Source organism: Phascolarctos cinereus, unplaced genomic scaffold, assembly GCF_003287225.1.
Source record: "Phascolarctos cinereus isolate Bilbo 61053 unplaced genomic scaffold, phaCin_HiC Scaffold_2;HRSCAF=192, whole genome shotgun sequence".
NCBI lineage: Eukaryota > Metazoa > Chordata > Mammalia > Diprotodontia > Phascolarctidae > Phascolarctos > Phascolarctos cinereus.
In genome coordinates, this window is record NW_027555625.1 from 114991774 (window position 1) to 115013600 (window position 21827).

Below are 21827 nucleotides of genomic sequence, written 5' to 3' on the forward strand. Positions count from 1 at the left end.
TCTATAAAATGAGCTGGAGAAGGAAATAGCAAACCGCTCCAATGTCTTTGCCAAGAAAATCCCAAATGGGGTCATGAAGAGTTGGATGAGACTGAAAAATGACTGAACAAAAAAAATCATCCAAGGTGGGCTTTAAATTTGATATTGGAAAGTCCATTGTATAAAAAGCACAATGAATTACACATTGAAGACTCATTTCCCCAGTCAAATTTTGAGGGGAAAAGGATGTTTATAACATACAATTTAAAAATCTAAGTCCATTCATTTTCTGTTACAAATGATTTAGTAAATAAATTGATCTATTTTGAAACTAATTGCCAGTGTCTGAAAATATGAATGCATTAATTAGCTTAAAATGAAGAAAGAACCAACACTAGTAATGAAGTAATATTGATAGCATCATAATAGATTTGGGGATACTTTAACATTTCTATAAGCTTTAGATATAGACATTTTAAAGATATACAATCTAGTAAGTCAATCACACCCTGCCTTTAACTTGATTTATTCTAGAACAACATTTCATACGCAATTAAATATTTACAAGGCCATAGATTTGTGTATGTAGCATTTTCATTAGTTCTTTGCTCATTTAACGTTTTCTTAGCAATGGGTTATCCAAAGTTTGGTAATTTTTTAGTACCTATTGGCCAGGTCTTTTGCCTCCAGATGCTTCTGTTTGCAAATAACAACGTGATGATTTTATCAAGCCCCAGAAGATTGCAGAGCCTTCTAAATCAAGTTAGAAGGTTCAGTTTTAACTATTAACATAGTGAAACCTAAAGAATGCCTCCTTCCCAGAGTGCTATGCAGTTTGATAGGCAACCTGTAGCTTCTATCCGCTGATCACATAGTAAAAGAAAATAAGCCACAGAGCAAGAATCCATGTTAACTTGTATGAGTTGACTGGACACTTAAAAGATGCTTTTTTAAAAAAAAAGGTTAAATGATCCTTTGAACAAGAGGAGAAATGGATTAGACTGTGTTTGTTAAATTGTCCACCTCCAATTGCACAACTCACCTCCAAGCTTTTTCCTGTAACAAAAGCTCTTATTTTTTAACACCAGTAGTCTTATTGTGATGTTACATAGTCATATATAATCATACTCTGTGATTTATTGAATTGGAGGATAATCCAAAAAGCAGCAGAGAGGTACGTGGTAGGCAGGGGTAGGATGCAACACATTCCAAACCAGAAATGGCTGAGGAAAGGCCTTGTAGTAAAGCATGTAATCAGAAGTACATCATCAGGAAAAGCAAAAAAGGTAAGCCATTCAAGAACAAAGAGTAACTGATAGCCTGCCATTGCACTTCATTTATATCCACTGATACTTGGAAAATGAGAAGTAGGTTTCCAAATCATCAGATGGCCCCTTTGTGGCATATTTATGGGAGAAAATGAGGGTGCATGGATGATTTCTAGTCTCATCATTGGAAGGGATGAAGTCATGACTCCATTGAAGTATAAAACTATCAGAATATTGGCCAGGCTTAAAAATGCCTAAGCATTTCATAGTTACAAGGTAGGGAAAAAGTGTAGTACTTTTCCCTTTCTATTTATTTCTACTCTGTATAGCATTTACAACAAGGCAAAGAGAAAGGAAACTAATACCTCTCAGCTAAGCTGCTGATGGTACTTCAAGGTCCAATAGACAAGAAGTCCTGAGTTCAAATGTTGTCTTGGACACTTATGTACTTAACTGTACTACGCTGGGCAAATCATTTAACATCTGTTGCCTCAGTTTCTTCAATTGCAAAGTAGAGGTAAAAACAGTGCCTTCCTTGCAGGGTTGCTGTGAGGCTCAGATGAGATAATATTTATAAAGCACTTAGCACAGCGCCTGGCACATAGGAGGTACACATACCAATGCTTATCCTCTCCCTCTTCTCCAAAATATCCTAGCCCTTTGACCATCACTGCTGTCTAAAGTGGCATCACAAGGGTTGTCCAGCACAGTGAACCTGTACTCTAAACTCACTCCAATCTGGAGATCAGGAAGGCTTTACATAAAGCTAAGAGGGATAGTTAGCACATTTTGACAGTTAGCATCCAAAAAGATCTTGACAGGTTAGTACACTGGGATGAATCTAGTTAGATGAAATTCAGTAGGGTAAATGCAAAGTCTTAGATTTGAGTTCATTAGAAACCTACTTCCAGATCATAGAATGGAAGAGGGAAAGTTAGCAAGTTTGGGTTTTTTTGGTTTGTTTTTGAAAAAAATCTGGAGAATTTAGTAGACTGCAAACTCAGTATGAGGCAGTAGGGTAATGTAGCTGTTCAAAATAGTTGATATAGTTTGGGGCTGCATTGAGAGGCATAGCTTCCAGAAATAAGGCGAGTTGCTTTATGCTTGGCTTATATGGAGTTTATGTTCAGTTGTGGACGTCACAGTTTTAAGAAGGTATTGATAAGCTAGCAGTTGTCCAGAAGAGGACCACTAGGAGGTTGAAGGGCCTTTTGTCTTTTTTCTTTAAGTTTTAAAATTTATTTTAAATAAAGAAAAGAAAAAAAACATTGCCTTATGCACAGCAGAACATTAGAGAGGATTCAATATAAAGCAATAAATTTCCATTGTAATAAATATGTAATATTTATGTAATAAATACAACACATTATTTTCAAGGCTGTCCATCATTGCTTCCTTATAGGGTTTTGTTTTCTCCTCTGCTGTGCACTTTTTACTCTATTTTTTCCCCTTTCCCTCCCCAAGAAGGTTACAATTAAGTGTAGACATATTTTTATATGTCATATAAACACACACACATGCATATATACACAAATTTATATACATATACAGATATCTGTAAACATACACATATATACACTCAGGTGCTTGTATGTAAGGCCGTATTATGCTTATTTCCACTTGTCATCTGTGTCTGAATACAGCATCTTCCTTCATAAGTTCAAGTCTTCCCATATTTTTCTAAGTCCATCACCTCATCATTCCCTGCATCACAGGTGTTCCAACCCAGTCACATTGTATCTGAGACATTGTTTATGAGAATTTTCCCCCCAGTTTTCTGCATTCCTTCTATTCTTGGTTAGATAGGTTTTCAGTCTGTTTCAATTGAAGATTGTTAGGTGGACCTGGGGATGGATAGCTTGAAGCAGAGAACACTGAGAGGAGACAGAATAGGTGTCTCCAAGTATTTGAAAGGCCTTCATGTAGAAGAGGGATGGTACTTGTTTTGTTTGGCCCCAGGGTGCAGAACCAAAGCAATGTTTGGAACTTGCAAAGAGACAAATTGAGATTTGATGTCTGGAAATTTTTCCTAACAATTAGAACTGCCCCAAAATTGAATGGGTTGCCTTAAGAGAATCATTGGAGGTCTTCAAGCGGGGTTTGGATCACCACTTTTCAACTATGTTATAGTGGGGTTGGACCATAGGGCCACCAAAATCACTTCCAATTCTAATGCTGTGTGATTTGTTAAGCAATCCTTATGTAGTAGGGGCAACTAGGTGGTGCAGCAGATAAGATGCCAGGTATAGAGTCAGTAAGACTCATCTTCTTGAATTCAAATCTGGCCTCAGACACTTACTGTGTGACCCTGGGCAAATCAATTAACCCTTTGTGCCTCAGTTTCCGCTTCTGTAAAATGAGCTGGAGAAGGAAATGGCAAACTACTCCAGTATCTTTGCCACAAAAACCCCTCAAAATTGGATAATGAAGAGTCAAGACGTGACTGAAATGACTCAACAACAGTGTAGTTGAACCCTGACCTTTGCTACCTGTGGGTTACCACCCTGTGAACTTCAGTAGTTTATAGAAGTATTCTACTAGGGTATGAATTTTCTATTATTTATCTGTGAATAGGTTTCTTTTAGGGACTCCGTTGATTGTATGGAGATATTGAGGTTGTTTGAAATAAAACTATCATCTGGTTCACCTGAGAGGAGATTCACTGAGTAAGAATAACTCTGAGGTAAAAGTCAGTAATTCTTGAGTTTAAGTTTTCTGGGACAAATAGGATTGTAGGATGATGTCCTAATCATTATCTGATTAAAATGATGAAAAAGGACTATTCTGATAAAATTAGTGAAAGAAAAAAGACAAGTAAAAGCAAGGTTTAAATTTGCATTTATAAAACATTCTTTTGAGCTAATGTAGCTAATGCGCTTTAATTTTTGCCTGAAAGAACATGATAGACTGTGAATGTTCTTACCGTTTGATGACTCAGTGGGAAGTAAGAGAGCCAGTTTCAACCACAATGCTATGAAGAGGAAACTATATATGGTAAAATCTATTTCTTAAAACACAGCCTTCTTGCACACACCAGGGGAAATTAGTAGCTAAGTTTTTAAATGATGAAAGGGTTGTAAGCATATGCCATGTCACATTTTGCCTTTTAAGGATTAAAGTGACAAAATATGGTTTGATCAAGGCTTATTTTCTTCATTTCACAGATTAATAGTTGTGGTGATTTTTATATATTTTCTAAAAATTGTGATTTTGGTGCCCGAAGAATGAATGTTGGTGGGGTTTTTTTTTTCCTTCAAAATTCCTTAGTATATATTTCTTTTTTTTTTAAAGCATCCCACTTAATTTTAACACATAATAAATGTACCTTAATTTTGTTTTTATAAATGAAATATATTCATGTTTTTAATTTACAGTATACTCAAGTGCACATGTAGACAAACATGGACGCTACCATATGTATTTGGGAGTTAACGCATGTGCATTAAAGCTAGCCCATGTACTTGAGAGCTTAAACTCATACACAAGTCATTAGGTACCTACCGTACGTTAATTTTGCCACTTGTATTTAGTGGTAACAGACCTATCAGCTCTTTCTTGTGGATACCAAAATCAAGTTTTCTAAAATCTCCATTCTTTTCTTATGTAAGAAAAATTATCTTGTCAGTCCTTTTATGGTTTCTTGTAGGGGAACTGTTCCTTGCTGCTGGGGTAAGGCTGGGGGGGAGAAGAGGGAAGGGGGCTGGCAGCTGGCAGCTACCTATTTATGAGTCCCTTCTCTAGAGTCTTTTGCTCCAATACCTCCTAAGGGTTTGTAGAAGACCTTAGGCTCTCACTTCAGTTCAGTAAAAATTTATTAAGCCACTTATGTGCCTGGCTGAGTGCTAAGCCCTGGGGATACAAATAAGAAAAAGAAAGATAGTCTCTTCCCTTGAGGAGCTCACAATTTAAGGGGTGCGAGGAAGACTGCACACAAAAAGAAGCTGGAAGGCATGGGAGAGTGGCATGTAGAAGGCCTGGAGCCTGATGTTATATGAAGTAGAAACTAAGTGGGGCAGCTGATGGGAAGAGAGTTACCTGGGCTTAGTATATATTTTTGAAGTAGAGATTTTTCTTTTAAACTATGTTCCTGTTACAGTAGTTTTGAAACAATTTTAAAATTTGAAGTGAAAGATGTGTACCAAAGAATAATTATTGAGTGGTTTTGACTGAGCACCCCAAAGGAATCAAATGTCAGCCATTGTTTGATAAATACATTTGCTATGTAATAATTTAACAAGTATTCGTTATTTTGCATTAGAGTGTTATATTAAAACAGATACAGTTTTTCGTTGAATGGGTAGAAATTCAGATAAATTAAAAAATGCCATCTAAATTGTTTCCATTTTCAGTACTCTCTTATCTTTAAACTTGGCAACTTTGAAAATGTCTTTTCTCTTGCAGCTTTCCAAGCAATTAAGTTTTAAGAATATTAGACTCTCTGACTCAGTATTGTACATAGGTGATCTAAAAACACCCAGCCAATCTCCTTATTTAGAAACAGGCCATAAATTTGATCCCCTCCTACAAATGCAAATCAATTTGCTTCTTTCATTTTACTTGTATGTACATATATCTGTAAATGAATTTTTAAAACCATGAAAGCTTAACTTTGCCCAAGGTGCCATAAGTTCCTTTAGTGACTCACTTTCTTCAATGGCTTTTTTCGACCTTCTACCATGTTTCTCTTTCCCTCTCAGCAGAGAACTCTACCTCATACTTTCCTGAGAAAATAAAAACCATGGACCTTGAGCTCCATCTTTTCCTCTACTCTATATTTTAAAAGTCCTGGCATTTAAAAAGTACTCCATTCTGTCCTCTAGTTGCAGGATGAAGTGGTGGTCCTTGTTAAAGCCAACACCTCTACTTGTAGTCATGATTCCCTCTCATCTCCTGCAAACTACCCTTAAATCTTCCCCTTACTAATCTTCTGTTTCCTTATCTACTCAGTCATTTCCTCCTGTCTGCAAAGTGCCTAAGTCTCCTCCATCCTTGGGGAAAAAAAAGCCATATACACTTCTTCCCTTAACTTCCTTTGTTCTCATCCTGGCTTCTGACCTTACCACTCAACTGAAACCACTTTCTCCAAAGTTACCAGTAATTTTTTAGTTGCTAAATCCAGTGGCATTTTTTAGTCCTCATCATTCTTGACTTCTCTGCAGCATTTGACACTTTTGACCATTCTCTCCTATATAATCTTTCCTCTCTGAGTTTTTGTGGTACTTCTTAGTCATCTTTGTTGGATCATCATTCAAGTCTTAGCCTTAGCTGTAAGTATACCTCCAGATTCAGTCAGCAGAGGCTCATCACTCTCTCATCCCACGTTAATTAACCAGTTGCTAAGCCTTGTCAATTTTATCTCTACAGCATCACTTACATCTGTCCACTTCTTTCCGTGCACGTGATCACTCCCCCTCTCCAATCCCCCAGCCCTACCCCATGAAGTTCTCATCACTTCTTGTCTGGACTGTTGCGGTAACTATTAATTTCCCAGTCTCAAGTTTCTTCCCTTCCCATATCACAGCCAAAGTGATATTCCTAAACTACAAGTTTGACTACACTATCCTAATCAGTAAACTCCAGTGACTCCCTAATGCCTTTATGATGAAATACAGACTTCAGCGTACCTTTCCAGGCTTGTCACACATTATTCCCCTTTTCTTTAAGGAGGGGGGATACATGAGCTTATTTTTAGGCAGCTGGTAACAGCTTGTAGACATACTTATCTCAGCATGCCCTAAACAGAACTCATTTTTTTCCCCCAAATCCTCACCTCTTAGGAACTCTTTTATGCCTGCCAAGGGCACCAATATCTTCTCAGTTCCTTAAGCTCAGGATCATGATGTTGTCCTTGACTCCTTATTTACACTTACCCCACATGTCCAATATGTTGCTACATCTTGTCATTTTTTATCTTTACATTTCTCATATACATCCCCTTCTGTCCACTCACAAAGTTGTCACTTTTGTGTTTGTGTGTGTATGTGTGTGTAAATGCCACTGGATTTAGCAACTAAAAGATCACTGGTAACTGTGGAGAAAGTGGTTTCAGTCGAGTGGTAAGGTCAGAAATCAGATCAAGAACAGAGGAAGTGCAGGCCCTCTACCTTAAGAACTGGACTATTACATACATAAGCTGTTACTGCAGTAGCCTTCTGGTTGATCTCCTTGCTTTATGTCTATTTTGACTTTGGTCTGTTCTCCAGTCAAGTGCCAAAATGATCTTCCTAAAGCACAGATCTGATTGACCATGTTTCTTTCTCTATTCAAACTCTGACTCTCAGTTACCTCTAGGATCAACTACAAAATCCTGTTTAGCTTTTAAAGCCCTTCATTCTTCTCCCTTTCTACTTTTCCATGCTTCTCAACAGTTTGGTCCCCACAGTGTACCCGACTATCCAGCAAAACTAGCTAGATTTCAGTTCTTTTCCCGCAATACTTAATTGCTAGACTGCCTTTTTGCTGGCTGCCCCCCCATGCCTAGATTGCTTTCCCTCCTCATCCTTACCTTCTGGCTTCCTTTAAGACTTATCTCAAATCTCATCTTCTATACAAGTCCTTTCCCAGGCTCCTCTACTGTTCATACCTTCTCTCTGAAATAACCTTCCCTTCAGGCTGTATAAGTCATGTTTGTGCATAATTGTTTGCATCTTGTGAGCTCCTTGTGGGTGAGGGCCATGTTTTTGTTTTTCTTTGTATCTCCAGAACTTAGCTTAGTGTCTGGCACATGATAGGTGTTTAATGTAAGTTTATTGACTTGATGTGAATTTGACTGTCTGAAATTACCTTGTGTTTGTATATATGTCTTATAAATACTTGTATGTATATATGTTGTTTCTCACAATGCCTTATAAGCTCCTTGAGGGCAGGGACTGGTCTGTTTTTTGTCTTTGTATCCTGAGGACCTGGCATGCAGTAGAGTAGGTATTTGATGAATTAATACTATTTCCTTCATGTCACTTAGGATGAGGAGGAAATTGCAAGAACCTTTTGAGCTCTCTTCCTTGCTTTGCTGCTGTCCTTTTCATCCTCCTATTCCTTAGACTTTATTCATGGTAATTACTTTTTCTTCAGATCCGCCTCAATTATCTTTCTTAAGATAGATGCCCTTGTAGAGGATAGGCATGTATGTAGCTTACACATCAAAGCTAACCATTTTCGTCTTATCAAATCACCAGAGGCATTTGATCCTTCTTGAATTTATATCTAGTTTATATATCTAACCTTGGGGCTAACATAGAAGTATAATATTAAAATAATTATAATTTAATGCATGTATTTTACTAAAGTCCTATTACAGTCCCTCATTGTGGAATGTAGGTGACCGTGGGGTTCTTGAAGGCTATGCCGGTAGAGTACAGGCTTTAACAGGTCTTATAAAGCCAGAACAATTGAGGTTTGAACCCAGTGAAATGTATCTGTTGTTTGATAGAAGATAATCATCTAGTGGGCCACAAGGTAATTTTTGGCTACAAAGACTGTTTGCCAGATCAGATATGTTGGTGGTGAAATGGGTTGTTGGAGGAAAGACCCACACTGACAAAATAAAATGGAACCCAGCTGGAATAGCTTTGAAGATCTCCCACTGCTGGGCAGCCCTTCTCCCTTCATCTAGGGTCCTAGACAACTCACAAGACTTGGATAAGATTGGAGTCAGTAACTCTTCCTTGTGATGAAATGGAGGACCATCAGGTCTTATCATCTACCCTGCAAATGTTGCGCTGGGCCTTTCCATCAGCCCTGCCTCTATTCCCTGTACTGTCATTTGACCTTCCCATGTACTTTCAGGACCCCTGAGCTTGGCTATTTAACCTACTGCTGTACACTGAGGACTTGTAGGTCATTTCATCTGCCCTGCATCTGAACTTTGTTTTGTATTGTCTCACCTGGTTAGAGTGTTAGTTCTTTGAGAGAAGGGACTGTCTTGCTTTTTTTAAGTTGTGCCCTACCACTTAGTATGATATTTGATATATAGTAAGTGATTAATAAATGCTTATTCATTAAGGTTCTGAAGTATTTACATTTAAATATGTGTTCGATCTAATGTTGATGTTAGCCAGCATCGATTTTATTACAGGGATGGGGAACCTAGGGCCTTGAGGCCACATATGACTTTCTAGGCCCTCAAGTGTGACCCTTTGAATCCAAACTTCACAGAACAAATCTTTGAGTAAATTGGGAACAGATTCTCTCTCTCCTCTTTTCCTCCCATTTTGGTTTTTAGCCAGTTATTTCAGTTAAAGTCAAGAGTAACTAATGTCAGTCTAGCTCCTGTAGTTTAGGGTAAAAGCCAAGTAATCAAAGCCTCTTTAGTGCAAAAATAACCTTGATTTGGGAAGTAAATCTTAGCTCTTTCAGTACCAACCAATGCAAATAAGTGTGGGGAGTGATGAGATTAATCAGGTGCTTTCTATTGTTTTATTTCTATTACTCTTAATTTTTGTCTCAGTAAGAGTTGCCTTTATTTTTAAGCTGTAGGGGAATGGAAGAATAATGTCCTTGTTTGATGCTGTTTTTAGTAAATCTTAGGTAGGGTCCTTGTGTGCTATGGAAGAAGGAATATGTGTGAATCAATCCTGGTTTAGTCCTTTAAAATAACCATAATGCATTAGGGGATAACTCATTTAGTGTTTCATACATAAAAGAAATAATTTCCAGGCAGACTTTTATAAAAGATTTAGTGTGTTGAAGAGAGCATGACTTTGACACATCTCATCCCCATCTGTTAAAGCCAAGTAGAATTCTAAATGGCAGTATATCTTGAGCTATTTATGATTAAATAGATGTCTTCAAAATCTTTAACCAGATTGCTCTGGAGTATTTTGAAGATCCCCAAGTTCTGTTACATTGAGTTTTCATATGTTACATCTGGAGAATTTGCAAATGGTATTTAGAGATATTAATGAATGATTCATGTCGCCATTTAGCAAAAAGAATAACTATAATGGTAATATGCACATTGTAAATTCTTATTAGATACTGGTCAGTTGGTTTTTGTTTATGCCTATACATTTGTGTGTTGTGTTTGTTTTATAGGATAGGGCAAAAATCAATCAACTTGTCTCTGTAGTATTGCTTAATTAGGTGAATCTTAGAATGGAAACAAATAGCTCTTACTACTGTCTTCTTTGAAATGTGATGCTTTTGGGGCAGTGAGGTAGCGCAGTGGATAGAGCACCGGCCCTGAAGTCAGGAGGACCTGAGTTCAAATGTGACCTCAGACCAAACACTTCACACTTACTAGCTGTGTGACCCTGGGCAAGTCACTTAACCCCAATTGCCTAAAAAAGAAAGAAAGAAAGAAATATGATGCTTTCAGGTGTTTTTCCTTTTTGTAAATGAGTGTTGGTAAAGATTTAGTAGGAGACTAGAAAAAGAGTGAATAAATGACTTGTATGAGAATGAAAACCCTTGATTTTATTTAGACTATAATCATTTAATCTCCTTTGGGCCTGAGTGTTATCATATCTTTATATTATTATTGTAAGAGTTAACTGAATGATTATTATCAAGTTTTTGACATCTTTGGCAGAATATGCTAGCTAAATAAAAACTATTGTGACCATATATTATTAAGTGCTTCCATAAAAACTGTACTCCAAATATATGGTCATGAGATCAAGGTAGAGAAGAGATGAAACTGTACCTCTCTCTTCTCAGTGGAGAGGTGGGGGACTATGTAGGTAGAATGTTGCATGTGCATGCCATTCATGTATGTGTGAATGTTTTTCTTGAAAAATCTTTATTCCAAAGGAGGACTTACTGGGTAGGGAAGTCACCAAGTAGGGAAGATGAGGTAATAGGAAAGGGGAGATAGAAGATGTTTGGAATTGAAAGTCATATAAAAACAAAAGACATCAATTCCAAAATCATGAAATGGAGCTGATCCTTAGTCCTGGGTCTGTAACATCAGTGACAAACTGGTAGGACTTATCTAGTAGGAAAGTTTTCAGATATTCTGTTGACTGGTTGAAGGCCAGACTTGCCCAGTTTGGAGAACCGTATCAGAAGGTTGAGCACCAGCTGATTAATTTTTTTGGCCATGGGTTGTTGGAAGAAGTTTTAGTAAATACTTTGTTGTATTTCATCACTGGATATTTCTTCCACCGGTGCAAATTACAGTCCATCTGTACCTTTTCTTACTACCTAGCTGACCCATTGCCTATGATCATATATTTCCTGGATTGTATTTTTTGCATCACATCCTTGTGCAAAATTTACTTTAATATGTTATAGCTTACTTATAATTGCTAACCTCCTTTCCTTTAGCTTTTTGGTTCTACACAATTTTGATTATTTGGAGATGGTTATATTCAATCATTAGGAGAATGTTGGTGATATATTTTTTTATGAGGGGTGAGGAAAGATCAGGGATCAGCTGTCCCATATACAGCCCAGCCTTCTCCTTTCCTGTCCTGTTCAGTCTAAGTCTGGCTCATTGACCATCTGTGATGCCTGTCCAGGACATGGGTTCATGTGTGGGGGAGACGTAGGTATACATAACTTATAGGGGACCCCATCTGATTGCATTTCCTAAATAGAACAGTAGGTTTTCTTTATTGACTTTTTCTCTGTGAGTTGTTAAGCCATTCTCTTTTCACTGGACTAGGATTGCATTGAGGAAGCTCTGTAGTATTCTGGAACTTTGTGCAACTGGCACAGTGTGATCCACAGAAAGAGCATATGGAAGACCTCACCTGCACCATCTAGCTAAGTGGTGCAGTGGATAAGAGTGCAGGACTTGGAGACAGGAAGACCTGAGTTCAAATTCTGCCTCAGGCACTTACTAGCTGTGGGACTCCGGGCAAGTCACTTAATCTCTAAAATAAGGATAATAGTAGCACCTGCCTCACAGAGTTGGTATGAGGATTAAATGAGTAAATTAGATATGTAAAACATTTTGCAAACCTTAAACTGCTTTATAAATTTTAGCTGTTACTACTATTATTATTATATAGGATATCTCCCATGCTGATGGTAAATACCTTTGTTGAACAAATTTTACCCTTCTGATATTTATAGCAGTGGATTGTTGAACAAAGTTATCTTTATGGTTGTGTTTCTCAGTAAATCTTTTACAGTTTCTACATATACATGTGAGACACATTATTGGTAAGCAGCTTTGATCTATCTCTTCAGATGCTCTTGTATAACCAATAAATAGCAAGACTTTGTATTCTCTACATCAGGGGTGGGGAATCTGCTTCCTCAAGGCCACATATGGCCTTCCAAGGTCCTTGGGTGCAGCCTTTTGACTGAGTCCAAGTTTTACAGAACAAATTCTTTTATTAAGGGATATGTTCTGTGAAGTTTGGATTCAAAGGGCCACACTTGCGGACCTAGAGGACCACATGTGGCCTTGAGGCCACAAGTTCCCCACCCCTGCTCTACCCCTTTCAGTCGACTGTGTGATTGGGAAGATGTTATCTGCTGTAGAAAATTATCTATAAACTTCTACTTGTTCCTTTTTCTTATGTCATGAAAAATAATCCTAAAACATGTGGAAACCATTCTTGGAAAGATTTTATAGAGATAAGAAGGAAGGAAACAAGCAATTACAAAGTGTCTGGTATGTGCCAAGCCCCGTGCTAAGCACTTTAGATATCTTGTTTGATTCTCGGCAACCTTGGGAGTTGGTGCTATTATTAGCTCCATTTTACAGATGAGGAAACTGAGATAGACAGAGGTTAAATTACTGGTAATTGTCTGCAGCTAGATTTGAACTCAGGCCTTCCTGACCCAGTACTCTATTCACTGCACCAACTAGCCTCCTCTTTTTCAAATGTGACAAAAGACATTTGTTGGTAATTGATGATGCCATATATATGTATACATACATATTATAGTAATGTAAGTTTTTTCCACTCTTGGTATCCTTTCCTACCTGAGAGAGTTTGGAAATTGATCTTTCAGTGCTTTTAAAGTTGTCACCTCCAATATAGATTTCCTCTCTATGTACTTGATCAGGTCCAGCCAGGTTCTTCCTAAGTCTGTCTTTTTAAGTGTCATTTCAGCCTACTTTTATAGCCCATCAGGCACTAAGTGTTAAAATCTAAATATGGAAGGTCTGCTATCTTTGATGATGAAAACAGATGATTTGAGTTTCTTTATTTTCTTCCCTCTAATGTCACCTATAAATATTTTTGGTGATTTTGCTCAGTTGACATGAAGCCTCAGCTTTCTATAGATTTGTTTCCCCCTTGTTATTTGTCACTATTTTGTGAGGTGACAGTGTTTTTAACTTTCCGCCGTTCTCCTTCTGTGATTCTTTACTCAGAAAATTGAAGTCTTCCATTGTGGGCTCCTTTTTTTTTTCTTTCTGGTTATATGCCTTATATCTCCTCAACTTTATTCCCCTTTCTTTTCTTCTTTGTTCTATTCTGAGAATTAGGTGGCCCTTCTTGTTCAGCCCTTCTGCTTGGATCTTTGATCCTGTCCTTTCCCATCTTCGGGAGCTTACTCCTTCAATTATACTTTCTTCTTTCTCTCTGATGTTTATTTTTTCTTGTTCTCCTGGTTCCTTCTCTTCTGTCTTACAGACATGTTCAATTCTCTCCTTTTCTGAAATATTTGGTTGTCTTTTTCATATCCTCAAGCTAACTTATCCTATTTTTTTTTTCACAAACTCCTAGGGGCAGCTAGGTGGCGCAGTGGATAGAGCACTGGCCCTGGATTCAGGAGGACCTGTGTTCAAATGTGGCCTCAGACACATAACAGTTAATAGCTGTGTGACCCTGGGCAAGTCACATAACCCCATTGCCTAGTCAAAAAACCCCCCCCAAAACCCCCCCCCCAAAACTCCTAGAAGCCATCTATCTACCTATATTTATTGCCTCTACTTTTCAACTCTAATTTACTCCTTAACATCTTGCAATCTATTTTAACTAATCTCTGAGTTTCCAAATCCAGTGACCTTTTCTCATCTTTTTTGACTGCTCTACCATTTTGGGGGGGGTGTGAGGCAGTGAGGTGAAGTGACTAGCCAGGGTCACACAGCTAGTAAGTGTCAAGTGTCTGAGGTCAGATTTGAACTCAGGTCTTATTGAATCGAGGGCCAGTGCTCAATGCACTGTACCATCTAGCTGCCCCTCCACTCCCATTTTTGACACTTGCCCTTCTTCCCATATTTTCTCTTTTCTAGGTTTTTATGAAATTATTCTCTCCTGGTTTTCCTGCTGTCTGACTATTCCTTCTCAGAATCCTTTGCTCTATTATCATCCATGCATCTCCCTTTATGCATGAGGTACCCCAAAGCTCTATCCTAAGCCTTTTTTATAAGATCACAGATTTAGAAGCCATCTAATCCAATCTCCTCATTTTGCAGGTGAGGAAACTGAGGTGCAAGGAAGTTAAGTGACTTACCTAGAGTTATGTGCTCAAGAACCATGATCTTTCTACTGCGCTACTTTGCCTCCCTTCTCTTTATAAGTTCTCCCTCAGCAATCTCATTAACTCCTCAATGTTCCATTATAATCTCTGTGCAGATAACTCTTACATCTACATATCCAGACTCTCATATCAGCTCTCTCCAACATTACCTATTGCCTGATTCCCTCCACCCAGATGTCTGAAGCTTGGTATTTCCAAAGCAGAAATCTCTCTTCTCTCTTTCCTCTTCACCATCCCCTCCCCCAGTCCATTTTCCCAGCTTCCTTATTCTACTGGGGATACCACCATTCTTTTAATCACCCAAATTTGCAACACCAGGGTTCTGCTCACCTTTTCTCCTTTTCACCTCTTGTGGTTAATATGTTGTCAAATTGTATTTGACTTCCTCGCGATCTGCTTGACTTAGAAGATGACAGCCATCAGTTACAAATATCTGTTGCTCCATTTTACTCCTCCATACCCCTCTTTGTTATTTCCCATTCACTCCTTTTCTCTAGTGTCGTAAAGAAGGTAACTTTTTTCTTGCCAAAGCCACTTTCTTGTGAACTTTTGATGTCATCCCTATCTGGAAGCTTGTCCCCTTAATCATTCCTTCCCTATCATCTTCATGCATCCCTTGTTCAGTGGCTCCTGTTATTTTTGAACATGCTTAAGTCTCCTACATTCTTAAAATTTTAATTTGTTCTTTCCATCTGACTTAGTTTGGAAGGTCACAGGGGTTTTTGGGGGGATGGAGATGATCAGATTCTCATATCCCCTGTACCCAGCATTTAAAAGCAAATGCTTTTTTAAATGAGAGATTTATGTGAAAAAGCAAGCCCATGCACAAAATTTAGATATCCTAGCAAAGCGTATTGAAAAATGAATTGATAATTTATGAATTATGATATGGGGAGCAGGCAAGCCTGGTTCTTTGAGTAGTATCTGGGAGAGAACACAACTGGCAGTGGGAAATGGGACAGCAGTCATACTTTAATGAGGACAGAGATATGGGGGGCAAACAGCACAGAAGGTACAGAGGCAAGTGGTGAAAGGGGTACAGAGGCAAATGGCAAGGGGACAGGGGTTTGGACAGTGAAAGAAGGCAGGCAGTGATGGGGAGGAGGCAGAGAGTATCACTTAGGATTAGAGTTGGAAACACTTGGTAGCACAGACCCGATGGAAATGGATGAGAAACACTCTTAACTCTTATCTGTGCTATGTTGGGGTTAGCTCATTAACATAACCAAATCATCTCAAAGTTGTCAGTAAAACTTTAAATCTAACATCATCTCAAAGTTATCAGCAATTTTTCTTATTGTGGATGTCTGGAACTTGTCTTAGATTTACGTATTGTTGGACCAGAGGTCCTGACAGCAGAATTGAAATGGCTTCTACTGATTCAGTACATACTCCCAGGATGTGAATTTTAGTTACTATGTGATACAGTTTGTAAATTGTGTTCCTTTGATCTTTGTGGCAGTTTGTACATGACTTCCAAGTTCCCCTTTCCATAACTACGACGACAACAACAACAACAAGGGTTAAAAACCCATGTTAATAGACTTATTGGGATTATGATTCCCTCTCCCACATTCTGATCTATCCAGCCTGGCCTTTTCTCTGTTCCTCACACAGGACACTCTTTCTCCCTCTCTGTGCCTTTGTACTGGCTGTCCCATAGGCCTTGAACTCACTTTTGCCTTACCTCTGCTTCATAGAATCTTCTCATTCTTTGAGTCATAACTCAGGAATCAGATCTACTTTAAAGACTTCTGCTCATTCTCCCAACTGCTAATGTTCTGCTTCCCAAATTATCTTGCATTTAATTACTTTATGTATATTTGTATTTATTGACTTTATATTTCAGCTGCATATATTTATATGCTATATATTTTCCTTCTCCATTAAAATATGAGCTTCTTTTGAGTAGGAAATGTTTCTGTCTTTTATTTGTATTATCAGCAGCTAGCACAATGCTTAGGCACTTGATAAGTACTTACTGATTGATAGATAATGAGTCAGTACTTTAGAAGGAGGCTAGATCACAGACAGCAGACCCATTCTGCCCCTGGGATCATAGTAGAAGCTTTTCTAGCTTGATTGACAGAAGTTCCCAGGTCTTGTGTTTTGCTAGAATGTTGAGAACTCGGAGTTTGATAGATGATAAGGCATTAGAGCGAAACACTTGTAGGGAATTAAATATTTATTTGTTAAATAGGATATTTAAATATTTTGTTAAAATATTCATTCAGTGGTGTTTACATACTGGTTCACATGTAGAAGTTATACACTAACTTAGAATTCCCTGAGAGCTATTGTGGGGTTTTTGGTATTGTATAAAATGTATTGTTATTTGCGAGAATGTACCCTAAAATCTATTTATTAGGTTGTTTGGGGGAGAGAGAGAGAGAGAGAGAGAGAGAGAGAGAGAGCGAGAGAGAGAGAGCGCGAGAGAGCCTGCACTGAACCCTCCTCAAGTCTTTGTGAAGTTACATCGTATAGAATTGAGAAAAAGCCATATGGGCATTTTCCTGATTGGTCTCACTTAGGCAGTAGGTAGTCTCCAAAAGAAGGACAGTTTGAGATGAGATGAATATCAGTAAGTAAGTCAAGTCTCTTTGGGGGAACTCAAAACACCAGCTTGGGGCGGACCCAAAACAAGACCTGAGGGGGACCTAAAAGGAGCACTGGGTGGAACCTAAACATTCCTTACAACCATCTGGCTTCCCTGGAGCGTCTCTAAGGGTCAGCCTTACCTCTACAGTAAGCTTTTTGGGTTAGACAGTTTTTTAGCCACATAAAACTAGGTTCAAACAGTGTGAATAAATGATAAATAATGATCCGCAGTATGAAGGGGAATACCTTGCCAAAGGTACTACAAGAATCAGAATTATAATTAAAGTTTCCATTCTGTTCTATTGTTACTATATATTTTAGTAATGTTTCACTCTTAAAAGGTGGCATTCTATATTCAAATGAAGTAATGTGTGTAAAAACGTTTTATTAATATTCTGATATTCATAATAACAGTCTAATAGTCATTCTAAAAAGGATTTAGGAAGTGGTACGTATTTTGTGTTTAACATACTCTTTTTTCCCTTTCAGTTTGTCAAATGTGGATATGCAGGCTCTAATTTTCCAGAACACATCTTTCCAGCTTTGGTTGGAAGACCTATTATCAGATCAACCACCAAAGTGGGAAACATTGAAATCAAGGTAATATTTTATTTATAAGTAAATCAGGAATGAAATCTCTGCAACTTGAAATAACAATATTTGTTAAACAAAACATAGTGATCAGCAAAGTGAAGCGTTAATGTCAGTTTAAATCTAATTTTGTTTACTTTGTGACTCTACAGCATATATTTGGAGTAAAATACCTATTAAGTTCTGTATATAATGCTTGATATTCTACTGAGGGTTTTAATCCTAGCTGCACAATAGAGTGATTTTTAGAATGCTTTTGTTCTTTAAAATTCAAAAGGTCTTTTTCTATCTTTCTATTTTATAGGGCAACTGCTGTTATATAAAAGCTTCTTTGGAAACTTGTGCATTTTCTTTCAATGCTTTGTGGCCTGATCCTGTATTTTTTCACAGTATAGCTGTGGAAACTTTGGGCGCCATGTAAATCTTATATGTTCTTCTGCTCAGCTAACACCACCGACCTCCTATATTCTGCCTTAGGAGGAAACTATGCATGTCTTCCATTTGGCTTTTGCCCAAAGGTTCTCTGGTGTACTATTTAGCTTAATCTTGGAGTGGGGATAGGAAGCAAGTAATATAGAATGTTATGGCCCTTAGAGTTCAGGAGCAGTAATTGAGAGTTGTCCATGAACAGGCCAGTGTTGTAGGTCTTATTTATGTGGTCTTTTTGTAAGACTTCTGGGTCCTATTAGAACACCAAGTCACTTGAATTAGAGATTAGGATGCAGTCAGTCTTTGGAGATGGAGGTCTACAGTAAAGTATAGATTTACAGTTCCATATAGGAGGCATTTGTTTTCTTGCTAAGTTATTTGCCAGCTCAGTGAATAAATGTACTAGCAGATACTTTTTTAAAATCTTAAATAACATGTAAAATTTAAGGCCTTTAATCCAGACTTTGCTTCTCTATATTAAAAATAAGACCAAAAATCACCAGAGAAACCTATAACAATAGAATCAGTAAAAGTGGATTTTAAAACAGAAATAAGTTGTTTGAGACAAGAAATGGATATACTAGTTTCTACCTAAAGTCCCTTACAGCTTTAGCATTCTGTCGTTATGCCTTATTTTCCAAGCGCCTTTTTTCTTTAATTCTGACTGAATTCCATCTTGAAAATTAAATCTTAATTTCAGTTTTGCCATAATTTTGATCACAGAAGTTAAGCATTTACTGTTAGTGATAAAATATGGCTGCCTTCTTTTTTAAACTGAAATTAATATTATCCTTTTTATTCAATGATATGCCTAATTGGAAATAAAGAATGCCATTTCTACTTTGCCATATTTAAACAGTATATGTTGTATAGTTATAACTTATCCTCAAATAGCATGTTCATATATTTGTACATACATGCCCTCATTCTAGGAAATGTTTCATTTTACATTTAAGGCCATGGAGTGGTTATGGGCTCTGTCTTCCTTTTCTCCATGACTTTTGCTATAAATGCAAAATGATTAGCAGAAGGGGGTTTTTCCCTCGCAATGTTTGCCTACTCTGTTCTCCATTGGCTCACTCTATTCAACTTGCCATGCATTTTGAAACTGTAATATCATATAATTTAGGTTGGAAAAATGTGGCAAAAGGGATATGACTAATTCAAGCTTTCATGCAAGAACCAGAAATATAGCTTTGAACTATGTACCTAGAGAGTATTTTTGTTTCATTTTTTATATAACTTTCAGAAAATCAGATGTTATTAACCTTAATTAATGAATTTGGAGGGATGCTTGGAATTTGAAATTTCCTATGTTTGATGGATACTTTCTGTTTCATTCTTTTCAGCTAACTTGGTTATTAACTACAGAAAGAAATTGGAAATTTAAATCATAAATAGCAAATTCCATTTATAAATAAGGTGCCTGAACCAACTATTCCTTTTTTAGAGTTAATGATACTGACCATGTTAATTTGGCCCTGATTTATTAACTCAGTAAAATCATAGCAGTACTGCATCTGACTTCTACTTAATTTGTCTCTCTTGCTTGTGTGTTTAAAATTTTTAGTGAGGATTTTATTTAGGCCTTTCTGACTCTTACTTCTACCTTCTCTCTCTTCACCTTTCTTGACCTGTTGAAGTAGAATAACAAGATGGTAAGTGAGGTTATACCATGCTCTGTTTGTTTTCCACTTTTGCTTTATGGGACCAGTAGCTGTTATTTTGTGTCCCTTAGTATTTGGGAGGGGGGATATTGCCATAATTTTTTTAATATATTCATTCATTTTTTTTTAAACTTTTTTTTCCTTCATTGCTTCAGTTTAGTGGCAACTAATTTAAGTCTTATGCTTTTTTCTGAATGGGACATGTACCAAGGACCAAACATTCTAATCACTAACATGGTTTTCACTTTTTTTTTGTCTACCATGTAGAAAAATTTAATAGTTAAAACGGAATGTGGTGTGCATTATATTAGAATTTAAGTGATTATATACAGGATTACATAGTGAAAGGGATTAGTAGAATTTTCAGGTTGTAAATAAGTTAAATTGACATGGCTATTTCAATTAAACATTTTGATCATAGCCTATATATATTCATTATACTCTATGTGATCTGCAAAGTATCTGAGTAAAATTTCAATATGCAAGTGAAATATAAACAGAGAGAAAAGAAGGAAGAGAAATTGATGAGTTTCTTCTATTATCACTAGTGAGGAATAGTAGGAACCACAAGCCTGTGACTAAGAAAAAGAGGGTCTTCTTAAGAATTTCAAGTCAGTGGTTATTTCATTTTTCCAAAGAAATGCAGTTGTGCAGTAACCTTTTTATGTGAACCATACAGCTTTGTCCCCAGATTTGTTCTATCCTTTTATTCTATTTCCTTGAGATTTAAAATTTTTTAAAATCCATTTGCTAACTTTATTTCTGAATATTTTTAAAGACTTTAAAATGTCTACTTTTTAACTTTTCCCCCTCCACTTGAAAATTAAGAATGATAGTTGTATGAAAATGTGGTAAGATAAATGTCGAATGATTGTAGTAATTGTGCAAAGCATTTTAGGCATTTGGTCTTTGTCATGTTAGTTTCCTATTAAATATCACATAGTTTAAAAATATTGGGGAATACCTAGGTTTAGCCCAAAATAAGTGACAAAATTTAATATTAAAGCTCTAAAAAGGTACAAATTAAGATCAGGTCAAATGTTATTAACATTTTTATAGAGAGTAGTGTGAGTGTATAACAACATTCTGTGTGCTTTTTATTTAGTGTTTGAAGTTCTTTTCAAAATTCAGATTGTCTAGAATCTTATGACTTTAATTTAGTTGCATATTTCAGAATTGTTCTTATTGGTAATTGGAATTTACACTGCCTGCTGTTTGTAAAATATAATTTTTGCTGCTTGTTGTATGTATTAACATCTTTCTAAGGCATTTCAGATAGTTACCATAATTTCTAATTCTTTTCAGGCAGCAGGTGATGTTTTAGGCTTGAGTGCCCAGTGAAGACTACTGCTGTCAAGAGAGTAGTAATAACTCACACCTTGTTTCTAAGGTCTGAGGGCAGGAGGCATAATTTTCTCAGTAGGTTTTATTTTAAGAAGTTGAGGTTCTCTTTGAAAGAGTGCTTCATGTTATCGTGTATTATGTTAAAATCTCAGTCATAGGTAAACAAACATCATAGAAAGATAAGTATAACTAACGTATAATTTACATTTATTCATTCACATTTTTGTTGCATCTTTTCTTCCTTTCCAAATTTCCCTATATGCTGATGAATGGTAAAGATAATTTTGTTCATTCAGAAATTTTTTTCAGTTAATCTTAAATATTTTCAAAATAAGATGTTGACTTGATTGTGAGAATCCACACCATTATATTGGGATAGACTTTTCCTAAAATGAATGAAATACAGTTTGTACGTAGAGTTAGATTAATGAAATGTTAAAGAATGATTAATTTACTGAGTAGTAATAAAACAAATGATTCATGCTGTCCTTAATAATACTTTTATATAATACTTTGAGGTTTGTAAAGTGCTTTTTTCATAGAATTGAAAGTACCAGTGTTGTAG

At 36.8% G+C, this 21827-nt stretch overlaps 1 protein-coding gene across 1 annotated transcript in view; it reads left to right on the forward strand.

Annotated features, from left to right (window-relative positions):
* Positions 1–21827, forward strand: part of ACTR2 (actin related protein 2) — a 64002-nt gene that overhangs the window by 2578 nt on the left and 39597 nt on the right. Inside the window, exon 2 of the mRNA XM_020985425.2 lies at positions 17721–17831. Within this exon, the coding sequence (XP_020841084.1) occupies positions 17721–17831 (111 nt within the window). The remainder of the gene's footprint in view (positions 1–17720; positions 17832–21827) is intronic.